Genomic DNA, 15,512 nt, shown 5'->3' with positions numbered 1-15,512 from the left:
CAAAATGATCTATGTCACATCCTCTGACTGCTTAATTTTGATTCCTACATATTAGTTAACTTTATGCATTAGATCACTAATCTCTAAGATCTGGGTATCCCTTTCTTTGAGGAAGATCCCAATTTCTGTCTTTACAATCCATGTGATAGTCATCTGTTAACTTGCATAAATCCTTTGCAGAGAATCTCTGCCCAACATACTGGAGGTTTTCCTTTGCTTTATTTTTTAAAAATTGTATCAGCCATCTTTATGTTGCATTTGGGAAACTCATCTTCCATCTCTCGTGGATGGTCTATTTACCTTCTCTTTATATATCTCTTTGGTATGCAGAGGGAAGCGGAGTGGCACAGTGAATAGAACATTGGCCTGGAGTCAGAAAGACCTGAGTTCAAATCTGTCCTCAAACATTTTCTAGTTGTGTGACCCTGAACAAGTCATTTAACTCTGTCTCAGTTTTCCCATCTATGAAATCAATTGGAGAAGGAAATATAAATCACTCTAGTATTTTTGCTAAGAAAATCCCAAACTGTCTAAGCAACAACAAATTGATATAGAGAGACATTGTGAGGTTTCAGATGGTCAATCATTAAATACTTATTAAGTAGTCAGGTATTTAAGTGCTAAGTGCTGGGAATATAATGGAAAGTAAAAAGTTGTATCTGATCTTCAGGATTTCACAGTTTAATGAAGAAGACAACATGAAATATATGTTCAGACAACTATAATTGGAGGCGGTAAAGAAAGATTTCCTGGGATAATGTGTTGGATTTGGAATCAAAAAGACCAGACAAAGATGGAGACAACTTATATGTACGCACAGAATTGAGAGATTGCCTGATATGATAAAGGAGTAGCTTTTGTCTAGTTCCAATAGAATAGTATATGGAAAAAACCAATATGAAATTGAACAGGAGATAAGATTGAAATGAAATTCTTGAAGCCTTAAATACTCTGCTAAAGATTGTTTCAACTAAAGACAATCAGGAACCACTGAGGTTTTAAAAGCAGATGATAACATGGAATTTTTTTATGTAACTGTCAATGACGGATTGGAGAAGAGAGAGACTAGGTGGTGAGACTAGTAAGGAAACTTTTTAAAGAGTGCTGATGATAAGAATTTGAACCAGGCAGTGACAGTCAATGTGGATGAGAATTGTTAGATAAGTAATTACTAAATAGGAGGAATTGATAGGACTTGATTATTGGTTAGATGCAGAGAGAGAAGCAAAAACCAAAGATGACTCTTAGATTTCAGGCCTGGGTGATGATAGTGAATCTGTGGTTCAAAAAATAAAAAAGAGGAAAATTTGAAGAAGGAGCAGTTTTAAGGTTAAGATTATGAGCTCTACTTTGTACATGTTGAATTTGAATTGAGAAAATAATATCCCTGAGTAGAGATATCCAGCAAACAATTAAAAATTTGAAGAGATTGTGATAGGAGTATCACCTGCAGGAAGTTGATTACTGAATCCCTATATAATGGTTCTCATAGAATGTTTTATAATTTAAAGAATTACTCAAAAGGGTTAAGTCATGTCCTATGGCTTCATTTTCACCATCATTGAAAACAATATCAAGTTAAAGAACAGTGAACAACTTGCATGTTGTTGTTGTTGTTGTTTAGTTGTATCCAAGTCTCCATGATCCCATTTGGAGTTTTCTAGGCAAAGATACTAGAATGGTTAGCTATTTTATAGTCAATTTTATATAATGAGGGAACTAAAGCAAACAGTGACTTGCTCAGGGTCACAGAGCTAATAAGTGTCTGAGGCTGGATCTGAACTCAGGAAGATGAATCTGCCCTTTACTTCCATACATTCCAAAAATTAAATATCTAATGATGGTTTAATAATGTAGTTCTGACAGTCACATATGTAGCCAACAGAACTGATTATACATCATGAGTCAAGTAAAAGCCATTGATATTGTAATGCTGGAGAAACTGAGGCAAGATAGATATTAGAGAGTTTTTAATATTTTTTTTGAAAGGGAGAAATTGTGCTGGGGATATGCTGCCACCAGGGCTGATGTCCAAAGCATCCAGCAACTGATGTGTGCTTCCCATGAAGTATATATACACATGTGCCTCAGCTACAGGGGTAGACCAAGGCAGGAACAGAGTCAGAGTGCTGAGAGCGGGAATGGACTACCAATCTAGTTCTGACAGGATTGGGAGAGAACCCCGACGTTCTGATACGTTGGGATGGGGAGAGGCACTGGACATTGTGATGATGTCTAAGATAGAAGATCTTTATCCTTATCAAACGTAATGATTAAGAGGGAGAAGTAGTATTGTAGGATTGAGCAGAACAATTAGGAACTGAAGCAGAACAATTCAGGGAAACTGAGTCAGGACAATAAAAGGGAACTTTGGCACAACAATATGGTCTTTTTATTTCCACCCCAAGTGATGGTCTATACTTCTCAGTTGATGGCGATTCCTTGCATACCTCATGATTGAGAAATCTAGGCCACAGAATGTTGTGTGACTGGCACCTTGAATCTGTGTCTATCCTTTCTCTACTATTGCAGTTCTTTTTCCAATAAACAATGAACGAACCTCTTGGGATGTATACAGTAGTGAGAATGAAAACAATAACAGCATATATATAATGATGGGAATGAATTTAAGGGGACTTTCTAGGGTCAGTAATTACAGAGAAAAATGACTGATCTTATTTTAGAAAATACCTTGCAGGTGTGATGAACCAAACCAGCAGAAAACAAGAATGGGAAGGAGCATTCTTATATTTGTCTTTTTGCTCTATAGTGTGAAGAGGCCAAATTCTGGTTCTCATAAAAAACCAATATGGATCTTTATAGGTTCAATGAACCTTCCCCAATCCCTCTTAAAGTCAGTGTCTTTCCTCTGTGAAATTTTTCCTATTTATCCTGTATACAGATTGCTTTGTATATATTTGTTTGCATGTAATCTCCCGATTAGAATATAATAAACTCCTTGAGGAAAGGTATTGTCTTTTGTACTTCCCTGCCCCCTCCTCCCCTTTTTTTCTTCAGTTCTTAGCCCAGGTCCTGGCACATGCTAGGCACTTAATAAATATTTACTGATTGATGAATTTGCTGAATTAAAGAGGAGATATGATCTGTTTCCTTAGATCACTGCATGTTTTCTAGGACTTTCTCTTTACCCTGAAAGGACAAGAACTTCAGATGCCAACTTCAATTTCTGGTGCTTTGTATACCTAGCTGCTTATAAATTGTATAAAAACAGCTTCCCCTCTCTCCTTTTAAAACCAGAAAGCTCTGCTACTTTGCTGAGTTTTTACTTTTAAAATACATATCTGAACATATATTTAACATATCTAAATATCTACAGAGTTACCAGTGATATCTGTTTTAGAACCATCTGCTGCATAAATACTTTTCATACAAAAAATGTAGGCAATTAAATAAGAAATTAATTATAAGCTATATTTAAGTGTAGATCATGCATATCACAAGAGGTCTTTGCAACTTGTAACTGTGATTTGTACATCTTCTATGAGCTTCTCAAATATTTTCTGGGATACCATTCAGCTCATGGTGACTATTTAAAAATAAGAAATACTTGTTGAGGCAAGACTTTTTTTTTTTTAAAGATAGTCACACCTATTGCTTTGGTACCATTTCATCTTCTTTCCATGTTTTATGGATGAATCAACTTCAATAATGATAATCTGAGACAGTGCCTGACACTAGTTAGTCATGGGAAGGTCAACTATTTTTGATCACTACGATCTTGATCCTCACTGTCCCCCCTCCTCTCCTGAGAAGCTTCTCAATTAATATCTTAAAATAGCAGGTCATCCTCAGCTGCCAGACTAACTTCTGCCCAGGGGAAAGGAAAACATCAACTGATAAAAGTATAGGAGAAAAGTGACTGAAGACAAGAAAAGAGACACTCCTCAGATTGTGTTTCCTTGGGAAGAAAAAGATTCCTTTCTTCTACATCAGTATATTGCTCCTGTTTTATTGAACATCGAGTTTCACAAAAGATTTTTAAAAACTTTTTTGCTTTGTTTTTTGAAAACAAAAACAGTAGCTTAACTATGAAACGGAACGTTGCAGTCTTTTTTGGAGCTCTTTTTGGTGCCCTAGGAGTTCTGCTCTTCTTGGTGGCTTTTGGGTCAGATTATTGGCTGCTTGTGACTGAAGTTGGGACATGTTCAGGTGAACATAATGTGCGTTTTCTTCTTCAGAATAATGATTTTTTTCTGTTGTTTCTAGTATATGTTTCCCTTCCTCACATGGGAGATGAATCCATAGAAATCATGAGTTTAATGCTTGTATTTTTATATTCAAGAGATGTAATGATATCCAATAACAGTCAACATTAGAAATATTTTTCTTTTTTTTTAATGACTAAATGTGATTAGGTTGGTTGCTCTCTATCCTATAATATGGCTTTTATATTTTGGGCAGGTAGAAAATGTCACTTTCCATCATGAAGGTTTCTTTTGGAGATGTTGGTTTAGTGGTGTTGCTGAGGAAAACACAGTCAACATTTGGAAATTCTGGTACAGTAAGTGAAATTTAACTTCATTTTTCCCATTTTGTTAAAAAATAACTTTAATATTAAGTTAGTAAATATTTCATTGAGTTATTATAGCATCTGAAATAGTTGCATTTCCAGCATTTTTAGGGAATAATATCTTTGGCTAATAGTTGAATGGAAATAATGTGTGTGTGTGTGTGTGTGTGTGTGTGTGTGTGTGTGTGTGTGTGTGTAAAAGGTGACTAGTAGTAGTTAATGTGACACTTAATATCTTATATCTTACAGTTCCCATCCAGCTAAAGGCAATTTAGCTTTCACTCCCTACCACCATCCCCAAGTATTTGTTATTAACATTATCTTGAAATCAAACTTCTTTTGATTATAACCCTTTAAAACCTTATAACTTCAGAAATTCTAGAAGACATGGTTTACCTTTAAATTTTTTGTGCAAGAATATACAGCAAAATCTTATAAGAAATAGTAGTAGAGACACGAAATCTATTTGAACTATTGCATGATGTATTGACAGATTTTGTTTTATATAAACATAGTTTTGAAATGTACATAAAATATTTTAGTGGCTCTATTTAAGACAGACTACTATGACCCTTTTCCCCCAAATATATTTCATGTGATTTATATAAGCTCAGAAACTGATTTGTTTGAAAAACAAAACTTGCATTTTGGTCTCTTAAAGAATGTTCATTTTTTTCTGATAATGATTGAGAACTTCATTCTTGCTGTTTATAATGTCTATTATAAAGTCTATAATAATAAACCTTATGAGAAATAGCAAGGAAAATTACTTCCATGCCAGGAAAACTTATGGAATCTATAATTAAGGATAGAATCATTGAACATTTTAGCAGCCTAATTTACTGGGGGAAAGGTAAGAATAAAGTTGATTTTAAAAGACTTTTATATTTAATCATTTTTTTTAGTCCTATCTGATTGTAACCAAGTGCAAAACTTGGAGTTTTCTTGACAGAAATCCTGGAGAGGTTTGACAATTCTTTCTCCAGTTCATTTTACAGATGAGGAAACTGAGGCATACAGAGTTATCTCACTTATTTAAAGTCACACAGCTAGTAAGTGTATGTGATGCCAGATTTTAACTCAGGAAGAAGTATTTTCCTGCCTCCATATTTTGCCCTCTATCTGCTGTGCTACTGACTGTCCCTTAAAGGTATCCTTTGAAGAAATAATAAAGATAAAGATAAATCAGTTAGTATGCTACATTTAGACTTCTAAAAGGTCTTTGACAATGTTGAGTAGAATTTGAGTAGAGTTATGCTGTCTTATATTTAAAGACAAAAATCAAATTATATTTTATATTGATAATATGGGGAATGACACTTAGACATTGACATTTCCCTCAGTAGTAAATGTTGGCAACATTTTTCTATATTTTTAGAAAGAATATATAGTGAAATCTTTAGGTTTCCAGATCTTTTAGAGTTATCTCTCTAAACAAATAAATAATAACATTTAAGGGAACTAATTTTCTTTCCAATATTATATTTTCTCTACAAATAGAAATCAAAAAAAGACATGTAAAGGGAATATTCTTATTACTGATTTCTGGATAGTGCAGATTTTATTCTACTGTTGATGGTAATAGAAAGGCATGTCTTCATTTTGAAAACTCTGTCTAGTGGAACAGTTTCCTAATTTATTGAAATTGTAATTGATCTAGCATTTATTGAAATAGTGATTCATCTAGCATGGTTATTATGTGCCAGATCTGTGCGAATGTTTGAGAATATGAAGAAAGAAAAGAAAGAAATCCAAACAACTATGTACAAACAAGATATATACAGGATACATTGAGGGTAATTTCAGAGAGAAGTCATTAAGATTAAAGAAGATTGGGAAAGGTTTCTTGAAGATGACATTTTAATTGAGACTTGAAGGAAGCCAAAGAAGCTGAGATAAAGAGGGTCTTTATTCTAGTTAGGAATGGCAGGGCAAATTCTTAGAGCCAGGGAATAGAGTATTGTATAGGAGGAACAACAAGAAAGTCAGTGTTCCTTTAAGGGAGTAGGATAAAAGAAAACTGGACAGGTAGAAAAGAAGAAAAGAGCCAGGTAATGAAAGGCTTTGAAAACCAAACAGATGATTTTACATTTAGTCCTGAACTTAATAGGAGGAATTACAGATTCCAAAAGCTTATCTTCAATAAACTACAGTTTATTGAATGAAGAGGAGGAATGGAGTGACTTGTTCAGACCTGCATTTTAGGTAAATCAATTTAACAGTTTAGTGGGGGATAGATTAGGATAGGGATAGATTGCAGATAGGGAAAGGCTGCAGGTAGGGAACTTAAGTAGTAGGGCATGAAGTGGTGAGGGTCAGATCTAGGGTGATAGCAGTGTCAGAAGAGAGAAAGAATTGTCTAAGAAAAGTGAAAGGACTTGGGGTAGTGGTGGAGAGAAAGTGTGAGAAGCTGAGGTTTGACTAAGAGGATAGTGGTACTCTTGATGGTAATAGGAAAGTTAGAAAGAAGCAAAGGAGACAATCAAGTGGCATAGGGGATAGAACACTGACTTTGGAGTCAGGAGAACCTGAGTTCAAATTCAGCCTCAGTTACTTACTAAGCTATGTCAGAGCAAGTCACTTAGAGTCAGGAGAACCTGAGTTCAAATTCAGCCTCAGTTACTTACTAAGCTATGTCAGAGCAAGTCACTTAGAGTCAGGAGAACCTGAGTTCAAATTCAGCCTCAGTTACTTACTAAGCTATGTCAGAGCAAGTCACTTAGAGTCAGGAGAACCTGAGTTCAAATTCAGCCTCAGTTACTTACTAAGCTGTTTCAGAACAAGTCACTTAACCTCAATTGCTTCCCCCAAAAAACAAATCAAGAAAAAGTAAGGGTTTGAGGAAAAAGATTCAGTTTTAAATGTGTTTAATTTAAAATGTTTATAGGAGCAGATATTTCTGAGCAAACAATGCTGAATCTAGATGAAACACTTCCAAGCTCCCCTTTGCCCTTCCAAATACCAAATAACAGTAGATCTGTGTGTGTGTGTGTGTGTGTGTGTGTGTGTGTGTGTGTGTGTGTGTATGTGTGTGCGCGCGCGTTTGTAGGATTTTCTGGATAATGTTTTAAATACTCTATTTTGTGTAATCCCAATTCTTATGTCCCCTTTGTTATAAACAAGAACATATCAACATCCCAATAACAAAGATTTTCTTTTTTTAAATTTTGATTCATTTCTAGCAAATCAGTCACCATCTAAGAATTGTACACATGCTTACCTCTCCCCATATCCCTTCCTGAGAGATGAGCACAATTCAACTTCCTATGACTCTGCAGTCAGTAAGTACTTCCATTTCTTGGAATTTACACTTTAAAGATTACCTGAGTTAATGTTTGATCAAAAAGATTGGGGTTCATTTTTTAAAAATCATTTAGTGAGCTGAAGTTAAGCATTTTTTCTTCCCATAAATAAATCATAAATTTAGAGATATGTCTATAGAATGATACTTGGGTCTTCTTATACTACTATGAGAGGATTTTAAAATATGAAGTCAGAAAACCTTGGCTCAAATCCTAGTTTTGCCAGTTACTACTTGACTGACCTTGAATAAAATTCTTTACCTTGATAGTCTCAGTTTCCTCACAAGTAAAATAGGGAGGTTAAAATAGATGATCTCTAAGTTTAATAAAATGTCAAGTTTTTGAATTTATTTTACCATTGATTATTTGGCTACTCCTAAAAATGAGATTTTTCTGTCTTTAAGACTAATACAAGTGGCATAACTTATCCAACTTGATTCTCAGAATGATTAACTAGAAGATATACTTATGTAGCTTCCTTTGTGCCTACATAATTTCATTTGGTGAGTTTTAGAAAAAGTATAGAAATTTTCTAGGTCTCATATACTGTCACTCTTATTTAATCATTGCATAAATCAAGGCTGATTAGCCTGACCAAGTGTAGGAGCCAGAATTCATCAATGTCATCAATGAAGGCCACAATATTTATATTTTCTAAATTTTAATGCCTAATTCATTTTTTATACTGCAACAGACTCAACAAATGTTTATATTATCCATCCATTTATTCATTTGTATGTAAAATTGGTTTTGTCTCCACATTATTATATCACTTTAGGTCTTCTAAAGATGTAATTCTACATTTAATGATAGCATCAATACTATACTTAATGTCAATTTTTTCTTTTTTTCCCCTCATACTTGCTTCAAACACTGCCACTCAAAGTTCTAAAGAATCCTAGCTATCTACCCTTGGCATAAATTAATCTCTAGATAGGCCAAAGTATCAATAGTTACTCATCTAAATAGGATTTTGAGTCTGAATCACTTGAATAATTGTGTAGGATACTAAGCAGAAAGTAAGACACTTAGAAGATATACCACTCCAAGGTCACTATATTTAGAAGTCACATTGTCTAAGTAAGTCGACATGGAAGAATTTATTAAAGTCCCATTTGTTTGTCATGCTACACTAAGCATAATACATGAATAATTTGTCCAGATGCCTCTTCCTGTCTCAATATAAAACTAATACTTTTCCTGGTCTAAAAGACTTGTGTATCCCAGAGCATCTAGTATATCATCAGAAAGTACCCTTAGCTCCACACTATGTGGTATATTTTACAACATTCCTTCATAAGGATTTGCAATCCTAGTCAGCTCAGTGCTTTGTCTAATTAAGGAAGAACAATAAGGTTTCTATAAAGTAATCATGAATTATAAAGTTAATGTAATCAATAGAAAATATGGTCTGATGGAGCTGGCAAGTTTGTTATGGAAACCAGGGGAATTTTTTTTTTTTTTTTTAACATTTAGATTTCCATCTTTCCTTTTTCTTTTCTCAGTATTACTATATTTACCTTTGAATAAATGGCCTGCTCTGTAGTGGGCTGGAACTCTGAAAAGGTGTACTTGAATCCAGAACAGCAGAGTACTTAAGGCTAAGTACCTACTCAATGTGAGATAATGGTTCTATAAGCATATACTTAGATGATATGGTGATGTGATGGCTTTCCTCACTATTGGCACCTGCTGAATGTGGTGTGGTGAGGTAATCATAGGGAAGGATTGGAGGGTAGAGGGAGAGAATTCTTCTGTCTGCTGAAGCAAGCTCAGCAGGGAAGACTTCAGGCTCCAGACTCCAGAGTCCAGGATGCATCTTTGATGAGTCACATGGCAGCTTGCCTGCCTCCTTCACTTCTCCTCTTAAAGCCCAAGGTCTTTGACTGATCCTGACTAGACCCTCTAGACATCACACTGCTCCATGCTTTCCAAAATAGTATTTGTTGTTTAGTTGTTTCTGACTCTTTGGGACATTATTTGGGGTTTTCTTGGCAAAGACACTAAAATGATTAGCCATTCTTTTCTCCAGCTCAATTTACATATGAGGAAACTAAGTCAAACAGGATTTAGTGATTTGCTCAGGGTCACATAGTTAGGAAGTATCTGAAGCTAGATTTCAACTTGGGAAGGTGGGTCTTCATGCTCTGTACTTTATACATTTCACCACTTAACTGAATAATATATTTATAAATCATTTATAAATTAGGTGACTATAATTAGTGGAGGCCTGGGAGGTGGAAGAGACCAGGAGGTCATCTATATAGATTCCTTACTTTATACATGAGGAAACAGAGGCCCAGACTCTAGGTCCTAGCCATACAGTCAGTCAACAATCATTTATCAAGTGTTTACTGTGTGATAGGACAGTACTAAGTAAATTCTGGAAGAAGAAAAGGCAGCAGTCCCTGCCTTCAAATAGTTCATGTTATAATGCAGAAGAGAAAAATTTTAATAATTAAATAAATGTGTACATATATATGTATATATACATATATATGTACACGTAGTAGATTGAAGGGATTATTAAAGAGAAACTCACTATAATAAAAAGGGAAAAGTTTCTTGCACAAGGGCAGATTTCATCTAATATTTGAAGAAAGTCCAGCTATGCTAATAATGAAGACCTGTCAGTACAAAGGCAGGGGACAGAGTATGGAGAATGTAAAAAATAACAACTATGTCTGTATAGTTAGACTATAAGAGTTTGTAGTTGGGAGTAAAGTAGAAAAAAGCTATAAAAGTTGAAAAGGGTCAAGTTATGAAGAATTTTAAATGTCAAATAGAATTTTAAAAATTGATTTTAGAGGTAATAAAGAGGTTATTAAATGAGGAAGAGTAATAGTAGTTCTGCTGCATGCTGAGTGGAGGATAAATTGCAGTGGGGAAGACTTGAAGAAAGGAGATCAATTATATTTTGTTTTAATAGTATAGGCTAGAGGTGGCCAGATCTTGAAGGAGAGTAGTTGCTGTGTATATAGAGAAGGGGAAACATATGAGAAATGTTATGAAGGTAGAAATATAAAAGTTAAAAAAATAAGTTTTGGTGACAAGATTTGAACCCAGGCCCTTTGACTTCAAATTCATTGCACTTTCCCTTGAATCAAAGCAAGTTATTTAATCCTGTTTTCCTTGGTTTCTTCATTTGTAAAATAAGTTGGAGTGGGAAATGACAAACCATTTCAGTATCTGCCAAAAACACCTTAAATGGGGTCCTGAAGTTGAACACAACTGAAGACAATTGAACAACGTATAGTAAAGATGTCTCATAGTTCCCCTACCACAATGAGATCATGTATATGAAACCATATACATGATCTCATTCAGTTGCCACAGCAATTCTTGTGAGATAGTCAGGAGATCTTGTTTCACAGTTGAGGGTACTGTGGCTCAGATAAATTAAATAATTTGCCAGATGTCACATAATTACTAATTCCAACATTTAGCAGTTTTTCCACTTTCTCTCTCTCTCACTCTTTTTTTCCTTATGACCTCCCTCCTTCCCTCCCTCCTTCCTTCCTTCCTCCCTTCTTCCTTCCTTCCGTCCTTCCTTCCTTCCTTCCTTCCTTCCTTCCTTCCTTCCTTCCTTCCTTTCTTCTTTTCCTTCCTTCCTTTCTTCCTTCCTCCCTCCTTCCCTCCCTCTCTCCCTTCTTCCTTCCTTCCTTCCTTCCTCTCTTCTTTCCTCCCTCCCTGTCTCCCCTCTTTTTCTCTTTCCCTCCCTTTCTCCCTTTCCTTCCTCCCATTCTTCTTTCTTTCCTTCTTCTATTCATTTATTTTTTAAGTGCTTTTTATACTACCCAGCTATCTCCCTGCTATATTAGCTGTTCTTCATATGGGATGGAAAAATTTAATTCCCAAATAAGTCTATTTTTATATCACCATATTAACACAATTATATAGACTGATAATTTTTTCAGACTATTTGACTTAAAAACAAAGGATCCTGAATTATGCTTTTCCTGACCCAACTATGCTCTTGTTAGCTCTAACTACATCCCAAGCTTCAACTCAGAAAACTTGAATCTCTCTCTTGCCTTAGCCCAATTCTTTCATAACAGCCCTTTTTCCATGCTTACCCTCCAGGATTTCTGACTCTAAATCCCAATAGCCTTATCTCGTTCTAGTCTTATCTCTGCATATTTTCACAAACAAAGAAGAATATGTTCTTGCTACAGAATCTTTATTTTCTCCACTTTCAAGCAATCTTACTGTGTAAGAAAATTTCTCTAAATTGAATGTAGTTTAATTTTGATAAAAAAGACAAAGGGTTAAATTAACCTAGGGTTAGCTGTCTAACTCTAGGTGAGATGGAGGGGGAGAGACAATTTGTCTGTCCATTCTGTAATGGACAGAATGTCAACTGTGGAGTCAGAAAACCTGAGTTTAAATCCAACCTCAAACACTTATTAGCTGTGTGACACCCTGGCCAAATTGCTTAACCCTATTTGCCAAATAGAGTTTCCTTGATTGTAAAATGAGTTACAGAAAGAAAAAGCAAACATTCCAGTATCTGTGGCAAGAAAACCCTAAATGAGGTCACAAAGAGACAGACATGTTTGAGATGATTCAATGACAACACTTTTAATCTCCATTTACTTATCCCTTAGCTCCTCTCATCAACTCTAATTCTTTCCTACTTTTTCTGATCTGGAAATTTAATTTGTTGATTCTATTATACTCTGTATAGGAAATATCAGAAGTGACCTTGTGCTACAGAAGGTAGTCTAACATCCTAGTCCTTTTCTCCTTTCAAATCAAAGATATCTAATCTGAAAACCTGAAATTGCAAAGAAAATTACAAATCTAGACATCATCTTTTATTTACTAGATGATTGTTTTCATCTTCTCTTTTCATCTGCCAGAGCAACACTTTGAATCCAGATTTTTCACATCAAAAGTCACTGATCTTTTCACCATTATACACAGATAAATAAGACATGTTTTCTGAACTCATAGGACTATTACTCTAGTAATATGCTAGTGATAGTTCCTAGTATTGGGAGATAAGGTTTTTGATGTTATTGTTCAGTTATTTTTCAATCATTTCTGATTGTGGCTTGCCATTTCCTTCCCTTGACCAATTTATACATGAGGAAACTAAATTAAACAGTTAAGTGCCTTGTCTAAGATCATACAACTAGTAAGTGTCTGTGACTGAATTTGAACTCAGGTCTTCCTGACTCCAGGCTTAGCACTCTATTCACTGTCACTTCACTGCCCAATGAAATCACAGAAGAGACTAAAAAGGAGAAAATTAGGAATGGACTAAAAGGAGGTTGAAAGTGTTTTATAAGTGTGGGAGCTCTGTTTATCTGCCTCATTACAGAATTCTGTTTTTTTTTTTTTTTTTCCCTTTTCATGCCACTGTGGCCTTGGTATACCCAAGTTATATATTTTCATGTCCTTCAAATACATGGAGGTTGATTTCTCACCCTATTGTGAGAACACAAGAAATTTTCTTACATAGTCTAATTAGAGCCTACTTTCATGAATGTGGATATGGTGTAAACTCTCTTACTAATGAGAGGAAGAATGTCTTGGGGAAGAATAGGACAAATGCTTTCCTATTATTAAAAGAAAAAGACACCATTCACTTGCCAATCTTCCTTTTATAAGCAAACTCTAAAGTAATGAAGGGTTGCAGCCCTAGAGAGTTGACTATGCATGCCATTATTATTTTTATTATAATTATTAATATAATAATTAATAGTTTGTTTTCCACAAGTAGAGATAATGTATGGAGTTTTCAGTTAGAATAGAAGTTTCAATATTGGGGGGGGGGAAGTCTTTACCTAAAAGAAATAGTGGAGAGCATGAAAAACAAGGTAATATAATCCATGCATAATAATTATAGTGTAGATAGTGTACATGTCAGAAGAAATTGCACAGCAATTATACTTAGAATTATTAGGTAGCTCCACATATAATTACTATGTCATTTTTTGGATCTAATGACAAAACAATATTCCACATTTTTTATAATCAGACCCATCTCTGGCATACATGTAAGTAACTCCTTCATCATTTATGGCAACTTCATCAAATCCATATTCAAAACTTTCAGGAATGATGGCAATAGTAAAGAATATTTTGTTATGATAATAGAACTCTACCTGAGAAATAATTGTTTAAGTTGACTTTATTCTTTTTTGACACTGCATACTCAGACATCTGACCTTATGCTTGGTTGTGTGCAATTTGTTTTTCACTTTAGCTGTGAACATATACATACCATTCCAAAACTGTACTGTTTAATTGGAATTAAAGTGATTCCTTTTATTCTTAAATAACATGAATAATCTTGTGCTGTATTACTTAGCTACAGATTCATTTTGTAAGCTTTATGTTCTCTTTAGAGAATATTATGTATGGGTTGACTTATCATTGGCAAAGCAAAAGGATCATTTGCAAAAATGAGAGTACATAAGTATGGCAAATTATTTGTGTCCTACTTAGTTTGTGAAAATAATATGCTTCAGTTTGCTAGTATTGAAATAGGCTAAAAATAACAGCCTACTCTATTCTGAAACAATTATTTTGGAACGAATCATAGCATTTTGGAGCTGGAAGGTATCTTAGAGATCTAGTCCAATTCCTCATTTTACAGAGGAGGACACTGAGGCACAGAAAATTAAATACACTCACTGTAACAGTTGATTAGTGACAAAGATGCTAGAAACCAAGTCTTCTTTTTTCCTTTTTTGTTTTTGCTATATCAAATTTTCTGTCTGTCTGTCTCTGTCTCTCTGTCTCTCTCTCTATCTCTGCATGTCTTTGTCTCTGTCTCTCCCCATCTCCACTTATCTATACCTATTTGTGTGTTGTTACATTAGAATATATGCTTCTTGAGGGTAGGGACTATTTTTTATCTTTCTTCTTATATGTAGTACATGGCACTTAGTAAGAGCTTAATAATGCTTGTAAATTGATTATAAATACAAGTTGGGAATAATGTGACTCCATAAGATATAACAGAAAGAGTACTGGATTTCATGCCAAAGGACACGGTTTCCGTACATCGCTCTGCCCTCTTTAATTATAGGTAAGTTATTTAGCAGCTTTTTAGTTAGATGGCAAAGTAGACAGAGTAAGGAAGACTTGAGTTGAAATTCAGTCTCAAACATTTAAAATCTTGGACAAATAAATTAACCTTCATTTGCCTCAGTTTCCTCAGCTTATAAAATGGGGATGTTAATAACACCTACCTCACAAAATTGTTGTAAAGATTAAAAAAGGATATTTGTAAAAAGCTTAATATAGTACCTAGCATCTAATAAGTGCTATATAAATGCTATAAAGTGCTATTTATATTGTTATTATTATGGTTAATTATCAATATTATAATATTGGACTAATAGAAAATACAGAGAGGAATTGTTCAATATATAAAGAGTGGCTACTTGGCAATCAAAAATATCCTAAAGTTGAGTGGGTTGTTTTAGAAATAGTGATTTCTGCAGCATTTAAATAGTCGCTGACCTCTGTAGAAAGGATTTATGCTTTAGGTTTGGATTAGACTAGGTGAGCCCTAAAGTCTCTTCTAATTTTGTGAGTCTGTATTCACTAAGTAAAAGAGTTACTCAAGAAACAATTTGTATCTACTAATTAAAGAAATTCAAGCAAAATGTTACATGTGAAGAAAAACACTAATGGATATGACAGTTTTAAGCAAACAAAAA

The 15,512-nt window shown here is 34.4% G+C and overlaps 1 protein-coding gene across 2 annotated transcripts in view; it reads left to right on the top strand.

The window, feature by feature from the left end:
* Positions 1-3,841: 3,841 nt before the first annotated feature.
* The window catches only part of TMEM182 (transmembrane protein 182), a 69,835-nt gene continuing 58,164 nt past the window's right edge, over positions 3,842-15,512 (top strand). The window contains exons 1-3 of one of the 2 annotated variants that reach the window (XM_051984321.1): positions 3,842-4,181; positions 4,423-4,522; positions 7,714-7,812. In XM_051984321.1, the coding sequence (XP_051840281.1) occupies positions 4,050-4,181; positions 4,423-4,522; positions 7,714-7,812 (331 nt within the window). In that variant the 5' untranslated portion in view covers positions 3,842-4,049. Of the gene's footprint in view, positions 4,186-4,422; positions 4,523-7,713; positions 7,813-15,512 lie in introns of both variants that reach the window. The other variant, XM_051984322.1, reaches the window with a different exon arrangement.

Source organism: Antechinus flavipes, chromosome 3 (assembly GCF_016432865.1).
Source record: "Antechinus flavipes isolate AdamAnt ecotype Samford, QLD, Australia chromosome 3, AdamAnt_v2, whole genome shotgun sequence".
NCBI classification, from domain to species: domain Eukaryota; kingdom Metazoa; phylum Chordata; class Mammalia; order Dasyuromorphia; family Dasyuridae; genus Antechinus; species Antechinus flavipes.
Note: the sequence above shows the minus strand (reverse complement) of the source record. Positions and strands in the feature narration are given on the sequence as shown.